Here is a 24,162-nt window from a genome sequence, read left to right as displayed (position 1 = left end):
CTATACTTTTTTATAACTATTTTTAAGGAACATTTCAATATTACTTACTTTTATCAACCGAACTTCTCTGAGTTAACATATTATATAAAATGTAAAAACTTGAAAAAGAATACTATAGCCTAAGCCAATACTTAAAAAATCAGACCGCGGTCTGTGTCTACTACCAATTTTATAAACAATCCAGATTTGTCGGATTTACACAGTTTTTTTTTTGCTTTTATTTGTGCCGAGATCATGCCGAGATTAAGATGTACACTGAGGCCGAGGATAACATTTTCCCCATAAAACACTATTCAGAAGTTGTCACTGTCACACAACATTTTGACAGCCTGTCTGAAATGTCAGAAATCAGAATTGAGACTTGTCATAAATGTAATTTTCTGCTATGAGTTCATAACCTCAAATTTCTTATTTTAAAATAAATAAGTGACTGTATTTATCTATCTATTGACTAGCAAAATCATAATCAAGAGTTACATTTTCTATTTTTTACTATGTCAGCAGCAAAAAGAGTCCAGGTATGTTTTGTTAGGTTTTGTTATGTTTCATAGCAAATTCAAGAGAAATTCATAATAAAATATATTTTTGCTTTAGCAATGGGCAACTTTTGCGAGAACCTGGCATATTTTTGATTGCAAGTGGCAAGATCCGTACCAGTCCGCTGAAGTTATAAAAAAATATTTAATGGGATTGCATAAACCAATTTATCACTCTATGAATGATTGTGGAGACGTGGTAGTTTGTATAAATAGTAGAGAGATAGCTCTCCGTGGCAATGACTGGCGCCAACGGGCATATTTCCATCACACTGGATATCCGGGTGGTGCGACATGGACATTAGCTTGGGAAGTTCACAATAAAGATCCAACTATGGTAAGTGTAACAAAATATTGTAAGTGTCATTGGTGTTAAAGGGATCTAGTGAGGATTACTAAAAGTTATATCTACAAAAATACTGGCACAAGCAATTGGTGATTTAATAAATGCTTTTAAATTTACAATTATAAGACAGCTGCTTTTGTCTATAGTTTTATTTTAAAAAGAGAATAATCTTCATAATTTTTTTTTTACAAATTAATTTGTATAATGTGTAACATATCTGAAAAAAGTTAATTTAGATTTCTTATAGCATATATTATTAATAGTAATGTTATTTTTATATCTTAGATTATTAAAAAAGCTGTATACAAAGCGATGAGAGGCAACCTTCAAAGACGTCACACTATGCAGAGGTTATTAATTTACCCTGGTGAAGAAATACCAGAAGATATAATTCAAAATGTGTCAAATCAAATTCGTCAACTTCGTTTAGTTCCAACTAGACTTGATCATATTTCCGAGGAAGAAGTCAAAAAATTCCCTAAGGTCATGGATTATCCACAGGACTATGTGCTTAAATAAAAAAAAAGAAATTAATGTAAATATAATTATTAGTTCATAAATAAAGTAGATATTGAAATGCCACATGTGACTTTTAATTCTAATAGAATATATTTTATTAAATTATGGAATTGGAAATTAATTTGAGTGGCCTTAGCATGTCAACAAATTGTTCTTTACTTTGAGAATCATTTTTTAAACTTCAAGATTTTCCTCATCTTCTGGTTGAATTTCCTCTATTTCACTTTTAGAATATTAACTCCACTTGGGATTGTTTTAGTTTTGTTGTCAGAATAAAAAAAATAATGAGGAATAATAGATAATATCATATCAATGTTACTTAAATTGAAACCTTGTTGAGCATAAGTCAAAGCGATTACTCTAATGGCTTGTTCAAGTAGTTATTTGTCACTTCAAATAGAACTCTTTCAAAATAATATAAAAATACACCAAAAACTTGAATTTCATGTCTGAGTAGATTTGTTTATTAAATAAATATTTGTTAGGGAATAAATTAGAAGTCTTATAACTGCTCGAAAAAAAAATAATTTTGAATGACATTTGAAAAATTGATTTTTAAATAAAATTTCAGTTATTAATTTCAATAAATTTACTAACAAAAATTTTTTACAAAGAAATAATAACAATTAGTGTCGAAAACCACAATCTCAATAATCTAAATGTTTCAAAATATCACAATTTTGCCTAAACTTTTATTGCAGGGTAGTAGAATTTCTATACGCGCTTTAGTTGGTGGTTAGTTAGGCTGTTGCTGAACAACATTTGGAACTTTAAATTCGATTCCCTCAAGTGTTTCAACAACTTCTTCTTCACCCTGCGAATCATTTTCATCAACTTCTTCAAGATTTTCATCTTCTGGCTGTTGGTGTTTATTTGGAATTTTATTGCTGTTCTCGCTTTCATTATTTGATTGTTGAGCGTCGTCGTTTTCGTTGTCGCCTCTGTGTGGGGGAGGCTCAAGATTCAAAACCATTCCTTCATTATCGGGGGCTAAGTAGGATTGGTTCTCATCTTCATCGTTTATAGCTTCATCATCATCGTCGTATTGATTGTCATCAAGGATGTGATGAATAATATTTAGGGCATCTATGATTGTTCCAGAAGGTTTTTGTGGCAACGCATTTAAAATTTTTTTAATAAGTTCATAACGGCTTTGAGCATTTTGCAGCATTCTTACGTCCAACTCGGGTGTTGGTTCCCAGTGTCTGAAAATTATTGGAGGTCCATCTCGGAGCGGTTTATTTGACAGAGGGAAAGCAGACACCGCAACGAAGAGTGTAATCGCTATGAGAAGCTTCATCTTATCTGTAAATAAAAAAAATAACAAATTATAAAATACATATATTAAAAAAAACTTGTAACGCAAATGTATCAGTAATAAAAATATTATAATACATAAGAAAATTATTATTAAGTAGTGAAAACTTTAATCAAGTATTACAAAATCTTATTACATTTTAAATGTCTGTCCCGTCTGGTTAAACGACAATAAATCTATAACAATTTGTTCATATTTATATTACATTTAAAGTGTTTTATTATCATGATAACAAAAGCTTATCACAGATTGTGTTTTACTCGCGTATATTTCTTAATAATCAATGCAATAGCTTCAAGGCGTTATTAATTAAAAGAAGTACTTGAAAATATATGGGAAATATCTGTGATCACATTTTAAATTAAATCGGCAGTTTGACAATTTATATAAATTACAATCTGACAATTACTGGGCTAATTATCAAATTCAACATGAATTAAAATTCATCATAACTTCTATAACCAATTAGTTTGCAATGGTAGGTAATGATAACCCACTTCCCGAATTCACATAGTTGTTATCTTTTAAAAAACGATGCCTCTGTCTGTTCAAATGCGGTAAACTCAAAACCGAATTTAAACAGATTTGACCCAAATCCGCTTTTGAGTTAGATCATATGGTTTTCAACAAAGGACGGTAAGATTCATGATGTAAGTTAAAGTGTACATTATGAAGTGTAAATTAGCTGGAATATGATGATCGTTGTTAAAGTTTTTTCAAAAAATCAACCAACTTGGATCTTTAGTAAAGCTTAAGTTAATAGAGTTATATTATCTACAATATATAGTTTTTGTGTCGCTCTAGAAGCCGGAATAAGTAGCTAGAGTATAGGTTTATAACGCTATATTTTAACATCATATCATAACACAGAAAATCCGGCAAATATCACGTCTGTGATACTTACTAATATTCATACCGTGAGTTGTATTGAAGTAGATGTGTAGCTGTGCCATACAAAAAAGTGGATAGGATAAAAATCTTCTCCATTAAAGCTCAGGGTATTTTCTATATGCGTGCTTTGCGTCGCATAGGTACTATTCAGGGCTGGACCGTAAGTTTAGGGGGCCCTGAGCTAACAGTACTTAGGAGCCCACTTAAGACATATCTGACCGTAGACTTGATTTAAATTAATTGAATGGGTTTGATTAATTGCCGGACTCGCAGGGCGGCAAACCATACGATCTGTTTAATTTAATAAAGTTATGGATTCTTTCGCATTATCGTCTATTTTTGACTTTGACTTGACTTAGCTAGGGCTCCCTTGAATCCACGAGGCCCTGGGCTGAAGCCCAAAACGCCATATGGTAGATCCGGCCCTGGTACTATTACCGAATTGTCGCTGCAAGAAAGATGCAGCATCCGCTGGATCAGACCGTCACGTCGAATGGCAGTTGCGCATGGTTTCTATCGTTGACTATATATAATATTACATATATATTTTTAATATTTAAACGTAATACTGTAAAACTGTCAATTGTAACTAATCGTATTAGTTAAAGTGAGTTTTTTTATTTATTTTCTTTCGGCTAATTAACCCATCATTATGTAATCTAGATTACGTCCTTTTCTGTACCAATGTAGAAAAACGTAGGACATAGAACCTTACATTTGCGACCCCCTCCCCGCACACGGGAGCGGAAACTAGTATTGTATAAAGTAATAATAAGATAGTTAAATTTGAATGTAATGTCATCCACTTCAGAAAGTTATTAATAAACATTAAAATAACCCAAGTAGAATAATGAATCATTTGGAAATGATAATAATAGTTGAGTGGTGTATTTTAAGTGGATGATCGAGTTAGTATTATAGGGATTTTCCGATAAATATGTATATCGTTACCATTTTTCAAGCTAAAATATTTAAACTTAACTTGAAAAAAAGCGGTTTTAATTTTGTTACTCTATGACCACTTTTTTAAAATGATAATGAATAATGAAATCAAAATCATAGATTTGTTAGGTAAAGGTAAGATTTTATTATATTATATTTATATATATTTTATTTGTATAAAGATACAATATATACTTTAATTAATTACGTAGCGTTAGATTTAAACCAGGGGCACTCAGGGTTCCCTTAGCAGGACTTTTTCGGGGGCGGCAAAATGAGAAGGAAGAATAAAAAAAATATTTTTGCTTTTCTTCTGAAATATGAATAATTAAAAAATATGTTATAAAATTTCTGCTATGAATGTCGCTTTATTAATTTAATAATTATATATAGAAAATTTATCCACTTTTTGCAGAATTTCGACTCTGGCAATTTTTCGACACTGTAATGGTACAGTACAGTACAGTACAGTAAGCACCATTAAAAAGTGAAATATGTAATTAAAACATAAAAAAAAAACAATGTATATTTAAGTAATAATTATTATTATTGGAATAAAGTACAATTTCTATAATTCGAAACCAACATTATTTAAATTTATTTAGATTATCTCTTCCGTTACACCAAATTACCGCTATATATATTTGGCAATATAAAAATAATGAATACATTAGATTTGAGATTTTCAATCGTTCTATCTAATGTATATAAATTATATTAACTTAGTTTTTTAGCCAGAATGCTCTATGATAATATATTTTTCTTTACATTCAAAAATGGAAAATTAAAAACTCTGTGGCCTGACCTCCTCCTTCTAAATGTCACTTTTTAATGTATTCGTTAATTTTCGCTAGTTTTCTAAATTATTTGTTAATATAGTTTTACACTACGTATATTTCATTTAAAACATATCAAACGATATAATAATTTTAGTATTCTGGCTAAAAAAAAAATCATCTTATCTAAATTGGAATACATTTTCTAATACATAATACGTATCTTAGAACAAAACAGATATAAAAATATAGATGTTTTTAACAAAATTTATCATCTTAAATTAACGTAAATACAAAGAAAATTTAAAGTAATTGTCGCACGAACATTATACCGACAATAAATAATTATAATATCTTTACATGTACGATAATTATTCACCACTTTATGGACATGTGATGAAAGGTTCGTTTATTTATTTTTTTTCAATTTATTGATATTTATATGAATTAAAACTTGTGCATTAAAGCAAAGCTGTGAAAATATAATTATTGTAACAATTACTTCAAATAAAATATATTTAATGTCAGATAAACAATAATATAACCTTAAAATTATTTTTTATTTGGCCAACGTTTGAAACGACGACGTTGCTTCCCATGAAAGTGTCATTATTGCTAATTTTCGAGAGCAATTATGGATTCAATTTATGATTTCACTACGCATTTTTTATTTGAAAATCTAACGATTCATTTCTTGAGTTTACTATTGCTGTTAAGCATCTAGAAGTGTGATCTTTAATTTAACAGCAGTTAAATAAAATAACATACAAACGTACACGTATTTTTCCTTTCTATATATTTTGATTATTTCATTTCCAGATAAATATAACTAAGGTAATTTCAGTTTTCAATTCTCAAATCTGTAAAATTCAGTACCAAAAACGATTGGCTGAAATATGTGCAATAATTTGCTAAATATAAAAAAAACAACGTAAAAAATTTACGACCAATCGAGCGAAATCGATTAAATACATAAATATCTCTCCATAAACTTAATTGATATGGAAGTAGCAATACAAAAAGATGCTTTTGCAAGCAATCAGCGTCGTTTTAGGAGAAACCGCATAGAATCATCACATCATTCATCATTGAAGACGTAAACGTAAAAAAACGTAATACAAAACAAAAGGAATCAGACTTGTTATGAACGAATTAATTGTTCTATTATCGAAGACACAGCCTATAGACACACTTGTACAAGAATAGACGCACACATAATTTTTTTTAATTCGGAAAAAAAAAGTTATTACTTACATTACATCTAGCTTTATCTATTAATAAATATTTTAAGTAGCAGTATTATAGCCCACTAGTTAAAATAATAATGAAAAATGAACCTTATTTCTATCACCGTAAGGGAAACAATTGTTTATATTAATTTTAAAACTTTTAATTTAGTATGCGTCTTTCCTCTTTTTTTTGGTCAGGTTTTTTACAATACTTTTGACACCATATTATCTCTTATTTACATTATTACAGAGATCAATTTAAAATACAAATGCGTATGAAGTCCCAAATCATACATTGATCAAAATTAAAACAAAACAATATTTGAAACAAAAGATTTTAAGGCAAGTTCACACCGGATAACATCAGCTTTAATTATTATTGTGATGTTCCAAAACTACTGAATATAATATTCTTATACATATTGAGCAGTGATAAAGTATTAAAGTCATCAATTTTGATAAAAAAAAGTGAAATATTTTTTATGTTTAAACACTGTTTCCTTATAAATATTAATCATTTGCGTGAAAAAAAAATAGAAGTCATGGCGGTATGGTTGCATTTTAAATATCATTTAATAAATAGAAAATGAAATAGCAATGTAAAATTGATTCAATTAAGATATAACGGAATCGGTACCATCAGCAACAAAAGTAATAACATTTGTATTTCTAATTGCGGCTTGACTCAAGCGTATTTGATGCCCTGAACGGTTTCAGTCACAGCTGGCCTTCTAAAGGATATGAGTCATCAGCACGGGATACATATTTCTAAATTTCAGACGCCGGCTTGCTACTAAGAACACCTCTACAGAAAAAGCCAATGACTTTTATTGGTCCGACCGGGGGTTTCAATTTCGACTTCTCTATAGACAAGACACCGTTCCTTATGGTCATCAATTTACATGTATAAGAAAGTCCAGTCAAGGTCGTTACCGGCGGCAGTAATGTTACTTTTATCTTAACTAACTATACATATATTCATTATGTTTATCCTAAAGATATATCCGACGTGAACTAGCCAATAAATGGGACGACAGAGTTGAACGATTATAATACGAATTAACATGTCTATCGATTCACTAGCGCCATATTAAATTTACACCGTTAAAAACAAACGACTCCAATTCATTTGTATCTCGTGTGACTTAATTCCCGAAATTTTGTTATTATTGTCATTCCGAGCCACTATCGTGTGTTTAATGAAACTGATAAAAATTACATCATTATGTTTATGATGGTATTTAATTTGTAACAAAGCTGAGCTCATATCTGTCCGATGCGAATGTATAATCTGTATTTAATGGTGTAAAGATACATGACGGAGCATTAGGTGCGCGGGTCGCGCGTCGCGGAGGCGCAGCGGCCGCCGGCGCGCCACTCATTTGATCGCGCGCGCTTCCGGCAGGAACGCGTCCCAGTAACGGATCGCCTGGAATTCGGAAAATAAGTTTTACTCTTAGAATCATCGTTGTTTTGACATAGAATTTCTTAGCTAAACACTCTTTAAACAATTACAAAAATACGTTGTTAATTATATTTCATTAGGTATCAATCCATTTGTCAATTTTTATCTTAATAAAAAGAAATTATACTATATATAACTAAGTGCACTTTAGGATGACACAGGCTTATCAGTGGAACATATTACTTTTATAGAACACTTTTCCATTGTACGTTAATAGTTGTATTTGTATACAAATATTATAAATGCGAAGGTAACTTTGTCTGTATGTCACTTTTTCAAGGCCAAACCAATGAACCAAATTTGATGAAAATTGGTATGAACTCCAATTTTTTTCAAGCGAGCGAAAACTAGTATATAATAATTAGAGCGCCTAAGAAATATTGTGATTGGTTTTACATTTTGCAAGCCTATGAAAAGGTTTGGGAATACCATGAAAACCTCAATAAGTCACCGATATGTTTTTGGCGTAACTATAATATTGTAACTCATTTGTAGGCCTCATCTATCGGCATATTTTAAATGGAAAAATTTCAATTTCTTTGTTCTCGTAATAAAATTCTAAGAACCATTAATAATCTTACAAAGCCGGTACCTAATTTACAACACATTTTTTATATTTCTTTCTTTGGCATAAGCTGTGATTGTCAGTTCACAGTAGATGTTTACAAAACATGTAATTATTTAAAAAGCACAACACTATTCCACTGAACTACTTATATCCATTTTAATTTTAATGCCCAAGTTCCGATAACAGCTTCATCGACGGTCAAAAGGCAATTTGTTTGAAAATCCATATTAAATATAGATTATTCAAACTCTCGACCGATGATATCGCGTCAATTTGATGTCAAATATTTATTTGACTTTTGTCCTGACGTGTTTCGACTAGACTAGTGAGTAACGTGTGAGTGAGTGACCTGCGCCTCGTGCTGCATGTGGTCGTGCAGGTACCGCAGCAGCGTGGCGCGCAGCTCCGACAGGCGCAACTCCTCCCAGCGCTCCAGCTCCTTCTTGATGACGCGCGAGATCGAGTCGAACTCCTGCTGGCAGCGCTCCACCTTCGACTCCCACTGAAGGATGATAGATATTTTATTCTGATATAAAGATTTAAAAATGTATTTATTTATTAATAATAATACAACAATAATACACGACGAAGTCTTCGGACATTCCATTATTTATTTATATGGTTTTCCTGGCCAAAGATCTAAGTAGAGAACTAACACTAGTCAGAGTTAAGACTGATTTTAATTCCTAACTTATACTTCGAAATTATTGCTTCCATTACAAATACATTAATATCGTACAGAAAACGACACAAACTGTAGCGTTCGATATGTATAATACGACAAACCTACGTTAGATAGACCTTATTAGAGCTACAACCAAGCCAACAAATAATCCTGATCCAGATAAGTTACAAATGGTGGCCAACTTTCTGTTACCAGTAATATCAGAGATTGAAGGACGCGACAGGTGACTACAGTCAATAGTTTCGATTTATTAAAAAAATAAACATTCTGTCGAGGTTGCAAAGACAATAGGCTATTTGACTGATTTTTAAAATCCATTTTATATTATTTAGTAGAGGTTTAGGAACCCAGTAAAAGTTGTTTTTTTTTAAATTCTAGTACATATTTGCTGAAAAATATCAAATTAAAAATCCCATATTTAAATAGCGCGCTAAAACGCTACTTTGACAATATGGCGCTGCAATGGGGTCGGTGACGTCACTTGCGTGTATTGTAATCTGTGGCACATATAATCCACACAGTAGGAAAACGAGGTTAACAAGCAACTGACGTCATCATAAACCCGACCAATCAGGAGCGTTTTGTGTAAAGTGACAAACGTTTAAAGAAATGCATTTTTATTTATGGATTTTTGCAAAAATTAATTATTATTTTCAACTTTCGTTAATAGATAACCATTTTTAAACTCATAATATATACTGATTACAATAATTGATACTTTATTTTTTGCATTGTCATTGTATAATAGACAGTTGCTACAAAGGGACGATACTTAAAAGCGTTTATTAGCCGTTTTCACGAGATTTTTAAAGGGATTGTGGACCATATATTTATCAGTTACTTAAACAAAAAATAGTGTACAAAAGTAAAGTCTCTTTTTAATAGAATCTATTGAAAAAATTATACATAAACATTATTTATATTTAATATTATATATTTTTTTAAATGCATGTTTTCAAAAATATCTACATATCAGTGTAAATTGAACGCTGTTTCACCCTTAAAAAATAGTTTTAAGTTATTTTTGTAAACACAACAAAAACGTACAGATTGCCTTCTTTAGAATGTTTTGATAAAAAAAAAAAGGGTATTCCTATATAATTTTCGAGATAAAAAATAAAATGAAAACCAGGCCAAATACAAAATACAACTTCAAAAAAAGGTTTTCAAATCAATTGTATTTTTTATTAATATTGTTTGTTCAGAATGAGGTACCACGTATTTATTAGATACATACCAACAGTACCAACTGCCTTAAATGATAAAAAAACGATCTTGGTGTCTTTAATTTCTTGTATTTATTTATGAACTCATAATTTAGTTGTCATTTATAATTAGACTACCAATGTCTTTAAAGGCTAGGCTGGTTTTTTTGTAGAATTTTCGTGTCATAAAAAAGTTGGACTAAAAGTTTTGACGGTAAAATTTGATAGTAAAATTTAAACAAGAAATCAAAAGCATACGTTCCTTTCAAATACGGAAATTTACGGTTACTTTGAGTGACGATCGATTTTACTCAAATATTATTTTTTTATATGTATTTACTGTGTCATGTGTGTATATCCAATTTATTATAATTATTTCAATAATTTATTACCATTCGTAGGTAATTTTATTTTCTAAGCAATTAAAAATAAAACCCATAGAAAATGTATACGAAATAAATTATGTAATAGCATGATGCTATATATCGATGGGCTTGACTGTAGTAGTTGTGATTATACGCGCATACGCAGTTACTCGCACACAAGTTTAAAAATGACAGAAATTGAGAAGCGGCGACTAAGCGCTCCTAAGGACGACCACCAAAGCTACTACACGAACAGACTGCGGCTTCAGCATTATTCCTGGTCGATACCAAAATATTTAATACAATATTCTTTTAGAACCACCGACTTAAACAGCCGCGTGTGACGATCTAGATAAGGCAGTGTCATATATGTTATAAATTTCTAATAGTGAGTCCTGACCTCACTGGATTTTGTGGCAGAACAAAGGATCTCAGTTAATTTACGTGTTTTATAGTAAATCCTCTTTGATTAAACATTTTTTTAAAACATTTGTAATTGACATAAAAAAGCAAAAAATTGTTTGTTTTCGTAATTGTTCAATTTTTGCCCTGAGGCTATCTAACACAAAAACAAACTATTGACATCAGAATATCGAATATACAACACCAAGGAAAGCTTGGTATTATTTTTCTGGAGTCAAAGTTTTTGATTAAATTTATTTAATTATATGAAAAAGTAAATACTTCAATAATTTCGTTAGCAGCCTGCTCCATTTTTTCGGGTCTATTGGCTAGTTCTGCTTTAGCCTTATTTTCTCTTCGTTTCGTTAGCTGCATCTGCGCGTGTTGCCAGTTTTGAAAAACCTGGATGTTCAAAATATACTTTTAATACTAATGTAATATAATATTTGGCTTTCTTTATTTTCACGTATAAGAGTAATATTTACACATATATTATTATTTCTAATAGTAAAAAAAAAATGGCACAATAATTCACCTTAACTCTCTCATGGAAGACATCTTTGATCGCTCCAATCAATCCGAGGTAGTCTTTGATGTGCTCCGTCAGAACGTAGAAGTCAGTGTTTGCCTGCTCGTTCCTTAAATGTTCAATCTGTAAAAAATGCAGTATACAGTGAGTTTGAAACAAATTGAAAGACGACTTTTTACATGACTACTACTAGAGTAAAATACAAATAAATATAGCTGTTATTCTTTCAAAAGACATATGGTTGTACTAATAAAAATTTTGCACCGGTATCACATAAATGTAAGAGGGCGTAAATAAGCATCCGGGCGGCGTTACCTTCTCGTGCAGGTCGGAGAGGTGCGAGAGCGCCCGCGAGAGCGGCGCGTGCGGGTCGGCGGCGGCGGCCGCGGCCACGGCGCGCGCCGCGTCGTGCGCGCGCGCCGCCAGCTCGCGCCGCTCCGTGGCCAGCGCCTCGCACGCGCCGCACAGCCGCCGCAGGCCGCTCTCCAGCGACTCGATGCGCGCGCACCGCTCCTCGAACCACTGTTGTGTATTATTAGAAATTATACGAGACAACAAATCGATTTCCGCGAGGCGATGGAAGTGAAATTGCATTAAATACCGGGTCGGACTCGTCCATCTTGTACGTGATCTTGTTGACGGTCTCGCCTACTTTGTTGAACAGACGCAGCATGCCTGCGCTGCTCAGAGCTGATGTACTCGTAGCTTTCGGTAGTTCTGTATCTGAGGGAATAAAGGTTGGTTAAAAATTAATTATAAAAAGAACGAATATCAGGCACGTTTAAAAAAATATTAAATTCGTATTATAATTATAAAATTAAGGTCGATAAATTAACATCTAATGATGATGCTATAGATGCAAATCAGAATGTTAGTATAAAATTATTCTTACCGGACTCCAAAAACTCTCTAAAGTCAGGGTCAATGCATAGTACGGGATGCTGTGCGACGCGGTTGAGGAATCTCTCGAGGGCGGCGCGTCTCCGCTCCACGAACTGCGACTGCATTCCCGCTGAGTTTGTGGTACCGTTAGCGCTTTCCGTGGACGGTGTAGATGTCATCTTTAGTTTTGTTGTTCCTGAAATATATTTACCATTTTATACCAATAACATTACCTGACTAAACAGGCTTAGTACTTATTTTTTGAAACAATATATGTATGTCATTAAAAACCGTTTAAAAATGCTATATGCCATAGAGTCTATGGTATAAAATACAAAAACACAGTTAAAGACTTTTTGTGTGCTTTATGATAACATAGTTATTATAAAACTAATGATTTCCTAGATGAAAATAAAACGATCGACCCATGACTCACGGGGTCCAATCAGTAACTTTTAAAGCAGGTTTAGGTATTGGTTAACTGTGTTGTATATCCACTAAAGAAATTAATTAAAAAACTCTAAGTCGCCAATATACATTTGAGCTATTGGGCCAGATTAGCTGTCCCATCAGGTTATGAGAGTACATTTAACTTTCAATATATTAAAAGTGTTTGTATATTAAATAACAAAAAAAATTGCCTGTTAAATAAAAATTCATTCATAAAAAAACTTACCAACAATACTTTTTTCTGGTGCAGGAGGTATAATTCTGCCTGAACGAAGATACTTTTCACTTAACTTTTCATGGAGACCTAGAAAATCTGAAAATCTTCGTAGCACTGTAAATTCATGTCGGCTAAATATTGGCATGTTCGTCTTGGTTATAACACGGTAAGCTACATATGAGCTCATGCCTTCTCCGATCTTTTGAGGTTCTGTTACCGTTATTATTATATTATTTGCACGTTCTGTTGCTATCTGTAAGTTAAAAATGAAAATCTATATAGTTAGGTGAACATTAACATTAAATATAAATTGTTCTATTTTAAAAATGACGATTTATATAACAGTTTATCTTTGTTAAATGCTCATTGTTGTAAAGAATCAAATATATCACCTATTCATCTTATAATAATAAATATCACAATAATATATTTACATCTATTCTTTCAATAAAAAATGATTCAAATATTATGATTGATGAAATTAATAAGTGTTTTTCTTCCTGAGCATATATAACATTAATTTGTATAACCAGTTTGTCATGTTTTTTAAATAGAATTATGTTATCATAGTACACTATCTACGTAAATGATGAGCCTCATAAAGAATTTAATTGTATAGCTAGTATTGTAGGTATCAATTTTAAAATAAAAATAATTAGCTGCACATTTTATTGATGTCTGTGAGCTTTTAATAAGTATTTATAACCTAGTCAATACAATTTCCTAATCCCAATACAAAACAAAGAGATTGTAATTGATATACAGTGCAACCTTAATATAACGTACCTCAATATACCAAATTTCACGATTTAACAAATTCTTCGTAATCCCCTTGAATCGTCTATAAGAGTCAATGTAAAATATGCCTTTACATTACGAACATTTTTTGCGAGCAACCTCTTAATAACAAATTTTCAACTATTGAGAAAAAGTATAAATACCTCAAATTTGTCAAACCAAAACCTTAAAGTCGCCACCAAAAATTTTTCTTACCTCCCTAATTGTTTTCTAATAGAAAAATACAGTAATTTGACAAAAATGTGTTATCATTTATTAGTAGAAGTTGTAACAAAATAAGTATGTAATGTTGAGATGAATAAAACTGTTTTTTTACCTCTTTATAACAAATTTTAGACCAACCTAACCTCAACAAAACAAACCTCAGTTTAACGAATTACTTGATATAATGAATATTTACTTGTTCCCTTCCGATTTGTTATATCGGGGTTGCTCTGTATTTCAATTTATACTACAACACTAATCCACTTTAATTGTACTTTTAAAGGTTCTTACTTTAAAACTAATTTAAAATTAATACCGGTATATATATTATTCAAGATCTTGACTGATGATATTGTGACATTTCAATGTCAAAGTTGTTTGTTTACTACTCCTATTGAAATAGGCTATAAAAAAATTATAAATATAATAATATTTAAAATAACTATTAAGTGTAATAATAGCTTAATATATTCAAATAACTTTAATTAGTATTGAGAAAGATTTACAACAACACAGTACAATTGATTGCTAAAACAAATATTAAATATTATAATATATATATATATATATATATAATTCAAACTAAATAATTAACATACCTCTTCCATAACTGGGCTATTTATCATAGCCGGTGATGATGTTATATCTCCTAAAGTTGCCTTGTCTAAACTATCTTGAGCACCATTAACATCTGGATCTAGACTGACTTCCTAAAATGTACACACATTATATGATATATTTTCTAGGCGAATTATTCTTTATTCAAACTTACAAGCAATGATTTGTTTGTTTCTATTTAATTCATTAAGTTTATACTTTTTAATGTTTTGCATAACTATTATTCATATTAATGTAGTCAAGTATACAAAAAGAAACATGATGATATTAAACAAGTTATAAACAAAGTTGCTAGGCTGGTCTGAGATGCAACATCAGTGCATTGAACTAAACTTGATAATACTAGAATATGCATATTAATATACAAATATGTACTTTATCAAGGTGAACTAACAAACAAGTTTTAATAACTCACAATACAATCAACGATAAAAGAAATACGTGGTAGGTATTGGTAATCAAATTATCGGGTAATTATTAAAAATAACTATTTATCACTATCAATTTCAAATTCGTATCTATCAAGGCTGGGATAAATCGTAAAAATAATTGTACACAATGGGGCGTCGTTTAGGGGACGGTAACGCCCCTGGTGAACGCCGGATGGATGCGAGCGAAATAAAACAGATTCCTATAAGATACCTGGACCGCCGAAGCGAAGAGATCTTCTTCATCTCTACTCTCATTGTTGATCTCAACAGTGCTGAAAGGTGCATCGGATGCCTCCGACATGGTGTATAGAAGTTAATAAAAATCCTCAGAAAACTGTAGAATATTTTAACGCTACTAAATCAATTCTGAAAACAGCGAGATAACTTTACCGAAATGAACCGTGATGGCTTGAATGACATTTCATTTCAACGCAAATGACAGATTCGTCATTCGTACAGATTTATTATTTGTTTGTTTTCCAAACATCGGATAATATTATAATGTACCGTTTTACAACTAATGTTTAACGCCTGGTATAAAAATCTTTTAAAAGCCTGTTTTTTTTTGAGGATTTTATTTGATATACATTTCAGAAAACCAAATGAAATAAGTAACAAAGCTGTTGTAAGATTTTAAAAATCTGTAAAAAGACACGTCAACAGCATGGAATTGTCAGAATATGTCAATTTTGTCAATAGATAGCTGTCACAACAATTTTTTGTTGATTTTCATCAATTCGTCGTTTAGGTGTTTTAATTTGTATTTTTATTTCGTATTTCTAGATATAATCAAATTGATAAATGATTGTAATAGTTTAGTTTTGGTATTTAAAGCACATTAATTAAGGATGAATTTGCTTATAAATATTTTGTAAAACATGTCGTATTATGTTTAGCGCCGTTCCTATTTCATCATTTGTTTTAATTTAAAATTTTAGGTTTAATCATGAGCAACGTTGATAGAAGAAGTAAGATACCGGCAGCTCCGACATTTGCTACAAGTGGCAATCTCCTTTCAAATGTCGCACCGCCTACTGAACTTCCAAATTTTATTACTACAGTCCCAACATCAGCCGCACCAGCTCCTAAGAAACCTGAAGTGGTAAATAATATATTTCATGATTGTTGTCTCCTAAAATGATATGTGTTCTTCATTTAAAAGTTTTGTTTTTAAGAAGTAACACATTGTGAGTGACTTTGTTAAAGGTTCCGCAGGTAGTGCCAGTATCATCATCAGTACCAGTAACACAAGCTAATCAAGATGTTGAAACAAAGCCACCACTTCAACATTCACCAGAGAGTCCAGAAAAGTTTAGGTAAATAATATTATTATTGAAACAATGAAGTTGTAATTGTGTGAATTTATATATATTGCTATATCTTAATAAGTTTCAAATATGAATATATTTTTATTTTGTAGTCCAGCTATTCCATTATCTAAAGGGGAGCCGACTTTACCTATCCGGTCTCCAGAGGATTCTTTGACTACATTATCCCCGGAGTCTCTACCTGAATCAATTTCAGAAATTGATCAACTGGGTACGTTCATGTCTCATATTAATATATATTTTAAAGAATAGATAATATATTTTCAATAAATAATTATTAAATTATAAGAATATTATATTAAGTAATTAAAATTTTATTTTACAATACCAAATTATCTTATGGTTATGTTAGAGAAAAAATAATTTTATATTTACAAATTATTGGACACTGATATTGTCTATGGTCAAACTAGTTTTTTTTTTAATACTTCCTTTGGTTACTATATGTTTCTGTTGCCTTCTTTCAAAACAAATCTAAAAAATTAATAAAATTTCAATGATAATATATCAATATTATACCATTGAGTATATAATATAAAAGTTAAAAAATTATTAGGGTATGATTCAAGCATGCTGATATGTTAGGGGAAATTGATATTTTTGCATACTTCTAATAATTTAATAAAAAAGTTCTTTCTAGGGGATGTAATGCCAGGAAGTGGAATTCTTACTTGGATGAAAGGTGCAGTTTCAAGCGGAGGTATCTTGCAGAGAGTAGCTGAAAAAGCTAAGAGCTCAGTTGACTCAATGATCACAACTCTTGATCCACAAATGAAAGAGTACTTAAGTATGTTATTCTTTCAAAAATAGTTTTTCTTTTCATACTCTATTAGTTTATCAGTATTATGATTAATAGGGATGTTATGGACATGGCATATTGATCTGGATAGAGATATGGATATATGAATAATATTTTACCAATTTCAGATATGGATACAAAATTATTTCAGGTTATCCGATTGTTTCAAATAGTTTCGGTAACGGATATTAGATTATTAAGACATTATGAATGAAAAATTCAAAGATATTAATGTGACTTATTAATATAGCACTATGCAAAAACATCATAATAAATATTTTTTTAGCAGTTTCGGTTATGGATAGATTTTATTTAGGATATCTGAGAGTTTTGGTTATGATAAAAAAGCTCCATAACATCCCTGAAAATTGTTACTAGTTAATTCAATAAATATTTTGTTTTCTTGTAGTAATAATTGTATAATTTAAGTATGTACTTTAATGTTACAGGGAGTGGAGGTGATCTATGCATAGTTGTAGCTTCAGATAAAGAAGTAAAGGTTTCACCAGTTAGAGAGGCCTTTCAAACTGTTTTCGGGAAAGCAACAGTCATGCAAGTATTTTTTTTTATAATGGCACATTTTGTTAATAATGATATACTTTTTAGGTTTTTTTAAAGATTATATGAATTGTATTCAGTAATATCATCAATAGTTTCTTTGACTCTGTTTGTCTGTCAGTTACGCCTTCACGACTAAAACAACTTAAGTGAACCGAATTTGATGGAATTTGACATTTAACTTATCCTTCAATAATTTCCAAGTTAATAACTGAACATGTCTCATTCAATAGACAAATTATGGGTATATTTGTTTACTTACATATTTGCGCAGCCTGTAACTGTATAAATGATGTATACATAATGTCTGATATAATTTTCATTGTAATGAATATTTGTTCTTTTAGCGGTCACGCAGCACAAAGTGACGTGACCGCGGCTCAGCCCGTAGGCTACGCGGCCGCGTACGCCGCGGCGAAGCAACGCATCGCGTACGTGCGCTCCGAACATAACGAGCTCACCAACAACGTGCCGATAGTCGCTATAGAGGGTTTCATACAGGAGACTGTGGCTGACAGGTGAAACCATACATTTACCAAAATTATTATGATAATACAGCATATAATTTTTTTTTTAATTCAGAAATCTGGACTATATTTAAAACAAGCGGATACGCGTCTCGTTTCTAAAAGTTCAGATTCCATTATGATCACGCGCTGATCATACGACATCGAAAGGGAATATTATAAAATAAATATTATCACTTGCATGAATGTGATTCACACAGATGGTACGAGTTGTCGCTGCTGGTGCTGACGCAGCCGTCGCTGGGCATCGAGCTGCAGCTGCAGTCGCAGGCGACGCCGGTGCCGGGCGCGGCCGTGGCGGCGGCGCGCGCGGCCGGCGCCGAGCCCGCGCCCGCCGGCTACGGCCTCACCATCGGCTCCATCATGGCCACCAACCTGCAGGTCACCTCACGACACACGAGCACCTCCTTGACATCCTTCTATTGATACTGTTTCCTATTCGCAACCGATGCTGGAGTAGCGCTTTGTAGGATGATATATGCATGGGAGAAAGGAAAGGAATGCTATTGATGTATTCTTATATTTACCATTTGATTGTTTCTTAAAGGTGAAACATTACGCTGTAATCTGTAAAGCTAATTAAGTTTCCTACAGCCGTAGGACTAAAAAAAGCCAAAGATTTTATAATTACTTTAATTATATTAAACTATTACACTAATTTGAGCCAATAGTGAACAATGTTAAATTCAGATATTGAATGATTGATGAAAACTATATTCTGCTGATGAGGACTCCGTTGATCTGTGTCGCACGTGGAACTGGCGACTCGCAGCATCAACGATTTCCCTACAGTCGTCTAATGTAACAAGCTCATCTTAATACTAAAACTCAAAGAACTCAATAAGTTACCATTAATAGGATGAAAAACGTCTTCTCAATCTTTACTAAAAATGAATGTTCCACACCTTTTGGGGCCACGTTAATTTTATTGTTGAAAATCTAAACAATGTGTTATTACTTAGACACAATTGGTTTACAGAAGTAAGAAAAGTTTTTGAGAGTCATTAAAATTTAAGTGCATTACCGATACCAAATTTTGTCCTATGACGTAATAGTAGGTACTAAAAAGTGGCGCGGTAGGTTTCAATGAACATTGTTGTTTTTTTTTTTGAAATCTTTCTTATTTTTTTTCTATTAATTCAGGTTCCACACACACAATGGCACGAGGCGACAACGGGAGTATCACGGAGGGAAATATTGTTGTTCGCAGCTAGATCACTCGCGGGTTCATATAAGAAATTGTTGGCAGTTGCCGCTGAGACATAAAATGTTGGAATTGATGTTAAAGTTTTATCGGAGATTATATTAATTTCATGTAAGTATGTATATATTTCGATAATTTCTTCTAGAAGGCTTATAAATGTTTAGAAATTGTGTTTGCCTGGCCGATATCAGTCACAACGATCATACTCAGAAACTAACTGACGGTATAAGGGATAACATAGAGTGCTTTTGTGGGCAAACGTAGTGAGGTCCCGATTCCATTATTCTCGTAATCAGATGGGATGGCAATCTGATGGAAGCTTTCAGTCACATGGTCTCCGTATACCGTCTCAGTATTAATATGTTTCGGTTTGAAGGGTGAGTGAGCCAGTGTAACTGCAGGCACAAGGGACATAGCATCTTAGCTTCCAAGGTTGGTGGCGCATTGGTGTGAGGTAAGGAATGGTTAATATCTCTTACAGCGCCAATGTCTATGGTGACCACTTACCATATGCCCGCCCGCCTACCTATTACATAAAAAAAAAGATATAATTTGGTTTTCATACTGATTATTTTTTGTATTCACACGTGTAGTTTTAGAAATTTTAAAAGATATTGCAATAAAAGCGTGAAAAAATATGGAGGTTTTGTTGTACGATGCATTAGCACAGTACAGACGGGAGGACTTTAAATATTACACTGTATAACATCCTGACGTGAAATCAGGGTCGAAATCGTGTAGTCCTTATTTCGTATGTTTTCTGTAAATATAAAAAGGGTCTTTTAGATTTTGGACCAATACTGTATTCGCATAGTATAACCGTTTCCGGTGGAGTAAAGAAAAATAAATCACTGACATTGAAATGAAGCGATATCATTGGTCGGGTCTGAGTACTGGTAGTCATTACGAATTCGTGAAAAGAATGCGTTTTGAATGTCGGGGAAGTCGGTATAAGTTTGAAAGTCAAAATTAAATTGTATATAAGTATTTAGTTAGGTTGAATTGTGGTGTATTAATTATAACGCAATTTAATAAATAAAGATACTCTTGTGATATGAATATAATTTATGCACTCAAGAATAATGTACGTTTCCCGTGTTTTTTTTTTTAATTAGATCACTTGTTTCGAAGATTAAACATTCAAACTCCTCTTGATAATATATGTATAGATAGAACACTCAAACTCAAACTCCCTTTTTAGTTTAGTGATTAGATATAAGGCCGTAAATCCCGAGGTGCTGAGTTAAGCGACCACATACTTGGTACTCCTAGGTCGGGTTGATAAAAAGTTATTGGTTTGTTCTATCGAAAGATTTTCAGCAACAACCACGACCAACAAGTCTGGATGTTGTAAGTTTGGAACTCCCGTGCCTCGGAAAGTACGTAAAGCCGTTGGCTCTGCGTCAGAATTATTTCCGGTCGTGTCGGATTCGCCGTCCCATCGGGTTATGAGAGTGTGGGAACAGAGTGCACCTGTGTTTGCTCACGCACTTGTGTACAATAATATGTCCCGCATAGTTGGCGGTTCCCCTTTGAGATTGGTCGTCAAAATCAGTCAGGACGACATCGACATGGATAAAATGAACGTACGATACGGATTGGTAGATCTTTTGATATGATATTGTTTATGTTATAATATTTATTTAAAATTCATTATTTTGTAAAGAAATGCAATGTGTTAACCATCTCTTAACGCTCTTACACGTGTGAAGTCGAGACGCATAGTAGTTATCTCATAAATTAGTCTGCTATTAATAAAGTTGTCCTCACTATACAGTTTTATTAAATCTATATGTAATATATAGCTTGTTAAATGTTCGTAATAATCGCAAAAACCGATAACCTTCAATTTGGAACATAGCCAAACTGCCGCACCGAGGACGTCGCAAGAGTTAATTATTTTAAAGGAAGCTAATATTCTTTAATAGGCCATAAGTAAAATGTTTTTAAAATTTGTGAAAAGTTTACGCATTTTATTTTTTTAATCGATATTTTATCAAACTTCATATGTATTAAATGAGCTTGGGTTGATTTATATACTTATTGTGGATTTGATGTGGTTTGTGAAGAAGAGCAACTACTGACTTTTGACGGTTCATTTGAATAGAATCTACATCGTGAAATGGTTCAGGTGTTTTTAAAAGAGCTTTCTTGAATATTTTAATTTGTAGATATTTGAATAGAAGCGTTTCTTATGTTAAATTAAATCTAAATTGAATGACAAATAATGATAATTATTATTATCTTCGCGCTTTCCAATTTAATGGCTTTTGAAGTGGTATTAATTTTCTAACAGTCACATTAAAGAGGAAATAGTGGGGGTCGCGATGAAGATATTCCTTGATATTGAAGGTGATACCGACGAAAGATTAGCATGTCAAGATGAACGGAAAAAATAATAGTTATGAAATGATAAAGTTAAATTATAATAATTCATTCTAATATATTTTATGTATATTAAATTAATTAACAATATATTTTTCGCGAGTAATCGTTATTTACCTTAATTCCCTAAATTCTCCAACAATATTATTCTCAAATTTATCCCCGTATAAATATAAAATGTAGAATTTGACGTCTTGTTGAATTTTCCGCGAATCGGCGATGCTCTTAAGGTCGATTATCAGATATACTGTACACCATTATAAAAATATACAGGGTCAATAAAAACCGACCTTTAATTTCCCTAGGTTTAAGTTATGGCCTGGTGCCTGATACTTATTTGAACAGGTGTTGAAAAATTTTCTTTTAGATGTGCTAAGGCCTCCTCTTCCTTTGAGGAGAAGGTTTAAGCATATTCCACCACGCTGCTCCAATGCGGGTTACAGAATGTACGTATATGACAGAATTTCGTCGAAATTAGACACATGCAGGTTTCCTCACGATGTTTTCCTTCACCGCCGAGAAAGAGATGAATTAAAAAAAAAAATTAAGCACATGAAAATTCGATGGTGCTTGCTTGCCTGAACCCATTACAGCATCATACCAACATAACGCGTTCATCTTAACCGATGGAGTGGCATCGGTTAAGATGCACGCGTTCTAACCACTGGACCATCTCGGCTCGTTGATTACTTATAATCCAGTATCTATACGTGACTGATGTAAATCATGTCTCTTATCAAGCTTAGCGCCATAAGCGCGGTTGTATTACTTTTAGCTTTCTTAAGCCAATGTTAATCTTAGTATTTAATATTAATTCAATAAAAACAAATACTTTTCTTAGATTAGCGTATCTGATTAAATATATTTTTGATATTGAATTTGAAATTAAGCCTAGAAGCAAAAATTCGCAAATGTATTCTTATCGGTGCCTAATTTTTTTATCGTGTACTAAGTGTCGCCCGCGATTTCTTCCGCGTTTTAGGGGTTGATCGTCAAGAGCTATGCACACAAAATGCCCATGTTCCAGGGCCGGATCTACCATGTGGCTTCTTGGGCTTCAGCCCAGGGCCGTGGATTCAAGGGGCCCCCAGCTAAGTCAAGTCAAAGTCAAAAATAGACGATAATGCGAAAGAATCCATATCTTTATTAAATTAAACCCTGCGAGTCCTGCAATTAATCAAACCCATTCAATTAATTTAATTCAAGTCTACGTTCAGATATGTCTTAGGTGGGCCCCTAAGTAGTGTTAGCCCAGGGCTCCCTAAACTTACGGTCCGGCCCTGCCATGTTCTTTCTTGGAGTTTGAACTTGCTTCATTCCAAAATTGAAACAGACAGAGTTACTTTCGCATAATATTAGTATATATTATTATTACTGCTTTCTATGTGTAAATTTATATGCCATATTATTGTTTCAGGTTGGCACAAGAGAAGAACTACTTATTTAGTTTATAAGTATCTATATTGTAATATAATTAAAGAATTAAAAGTATATCATAAAGAATAAACATTACTCTTCTTTTTTCCTTACATGGTTGCTTATAGAATCTATATTATAGAAAATATTAATATTAAATTGTCACATATATCAATAAACTACAATAGAGAAGAGATTTTTTAATTGCACTTATGGGATTGGCCTCCTGATGGGAAGTGGTTCACCTGATGTTAAGTGGTCACTACAACCCTAATAGACTTTAGTATTGTAACAAATATTTTCTCATAAAAGTAATGCTCCACATCCACGTTACACTGGCTCAGTCACACTTCAAACCGGAACACTGAAATACTAAGTATTAAAGCAGTAAGCTGTTTTGCGGTAAAATGTACTATGCGCCTACCACCAAGTGGATCTCAAGCTAAATGATAAAATGTAGTAGCTTTTGTATTTGCCAGTTATACACTAACGGCTATACCTATAATCTATTCCATTCGAAAAAGGAATAAAGATAAATAAACAGACTGACGTATACCAAGCGATTTGCT

General features: G+C 32.3%; 4 protein-coding genes across 4 annotated transcripts; 2 read left to right on the top strand and 2 right to left on the bottom strand.

The window, feature by feature from the left end:
* Nucleotides 1-306: 306 nt before the first annotated feature.
* On the top strand, nucleotides 307-1,464 carry LOC113396810 (large ribosomal subunit protein uL13m). The gene is made up of 3 exons (XM_026634877.1): nucleotides 307-518; nucleotides 595-873; nucleotides 1,168-1,464. The coding sequence occupies exons 1-3, from the start codon at nucleotides 495-497 to the stop codon at nucleotides 1,399-1,401; spliced, it is 537 nt and encodes a 178-aa protein (XP_026490662.1). The 5' UTR covers nucleotides 307-494; the 3' UTR covers nucleotides 1,402-1,464.
* A 485-nt stretch (nucleotides 1,465-1,949) lies between these two features.
* Nucleotides 1,950-2,904, bottom strand: LOC135193778 (uncharacterized). Its single transcript, XM_064217716.1, has 2 exons — nucleotides 2,856-2,904; nucleotides 1,950-2,706 (listed from the first exon to the last, which is right to left on the bottom strand). The coding sequence occupies exon 2, from the start codon at nucleotides 2,699-2,701 to the stop codon at nucleotides 2,138-2,140; it is 564 nt and encodes a 187-aa protein (XP_064073786.1). The 5' UTR covers nucleotides 2,702-2,706; nucleotides 2,856-2,904; the 3' UTR covers nucleotides 1,950-2,137.
* A 2,174-nt stretch (nucleotides 2,905-5,078) lies between these two features.
* LOC113396758 (sorting nexin-2) lies at nucleotides 5,079-15,816 on the bottom strand. Its single transcript, XM_026634815.2, has 10 exons — nucleotides 15,588-15,816; nucleotides 14,927-15,037; nucleotides 13,335-13,578; nucleotides 12,669-12,854; nucleotides 12,378-12,499; nucleotides 12,092-12,298; nucleotides 11,783-11,899; nucleotides 11,530-11,649; nucleotides 8,940-9,092; nucleotides 5,079-7,986 (listed from the first exon to the last, which is right to left on the bottom strand). Exons 1-10 carry the CDS (start codon nucleotides 15,675-15,677, stop codon nucleotides 7,936-7,938), a joined length of 1,401 nt encoding a protein of 466 aa, XP_026490600.1. The 5' UTR covers nucleotides 15,678-15,816; the 3' UTR covers nucleotides 5,079-7,935.
* Nucleotides 15,817-16,013: 197 nt separating this feature from the next.
* LOC113396769 (protein PRRC1-like) lies at nucleotides 16,014-23,684 on the top strand. Its single transcript, XM_026634826.2, has 10 exons — nucleotides 16,014-16,124; nucleotides 16,315-16,478; nucleotides 16,583-16,692; nucleotides 16,797-16,915; nucleotides 17,345-17,491; nucleotides 17,953-18,055; nucleotides 18,409-18,579; nucleotides 18,789-18,969; nucleotides 19,732-19,903; nucleotides 23,595-23,684. Exons 2-9 carry the CDS (start codon nucleotides 16,323-16,325, stop codon nucleotides 19,852-19,854), a joined length of 1,110 nt encoding a protein of 369 aa, XP_026490611.2. The 5' UTR covers nucleotides 16,014-16,124; nucleotides 16,315-16,322; the 3' UTR covers nucleotides 19,855-19,903; nucleotides 23,595-23,684.
* Nucleotides 23,685-24,162: the final 478 nt, after the last annotated feature.

This window comes from Vanessa tameamea, chromosome 18 (genome assembly GCF_037043105.1).
Source record: "Vanessa tameamea isolate UH-Manoa-2023 chromosome 18, ilVanTame1 primary haplotype, whole genome shotgun sequence".
Lineage (NCBI taxonomy): Eukaryota > Metazoa > Arthropoda > Insecta > Lepidoptera > Nymphalidae > Vanessa > Vanessa tameamea.
Note: the sequence above shows the minus strand (reverse complement) of the source record. Positions and strands in the feature narration are given on the sequence as shown.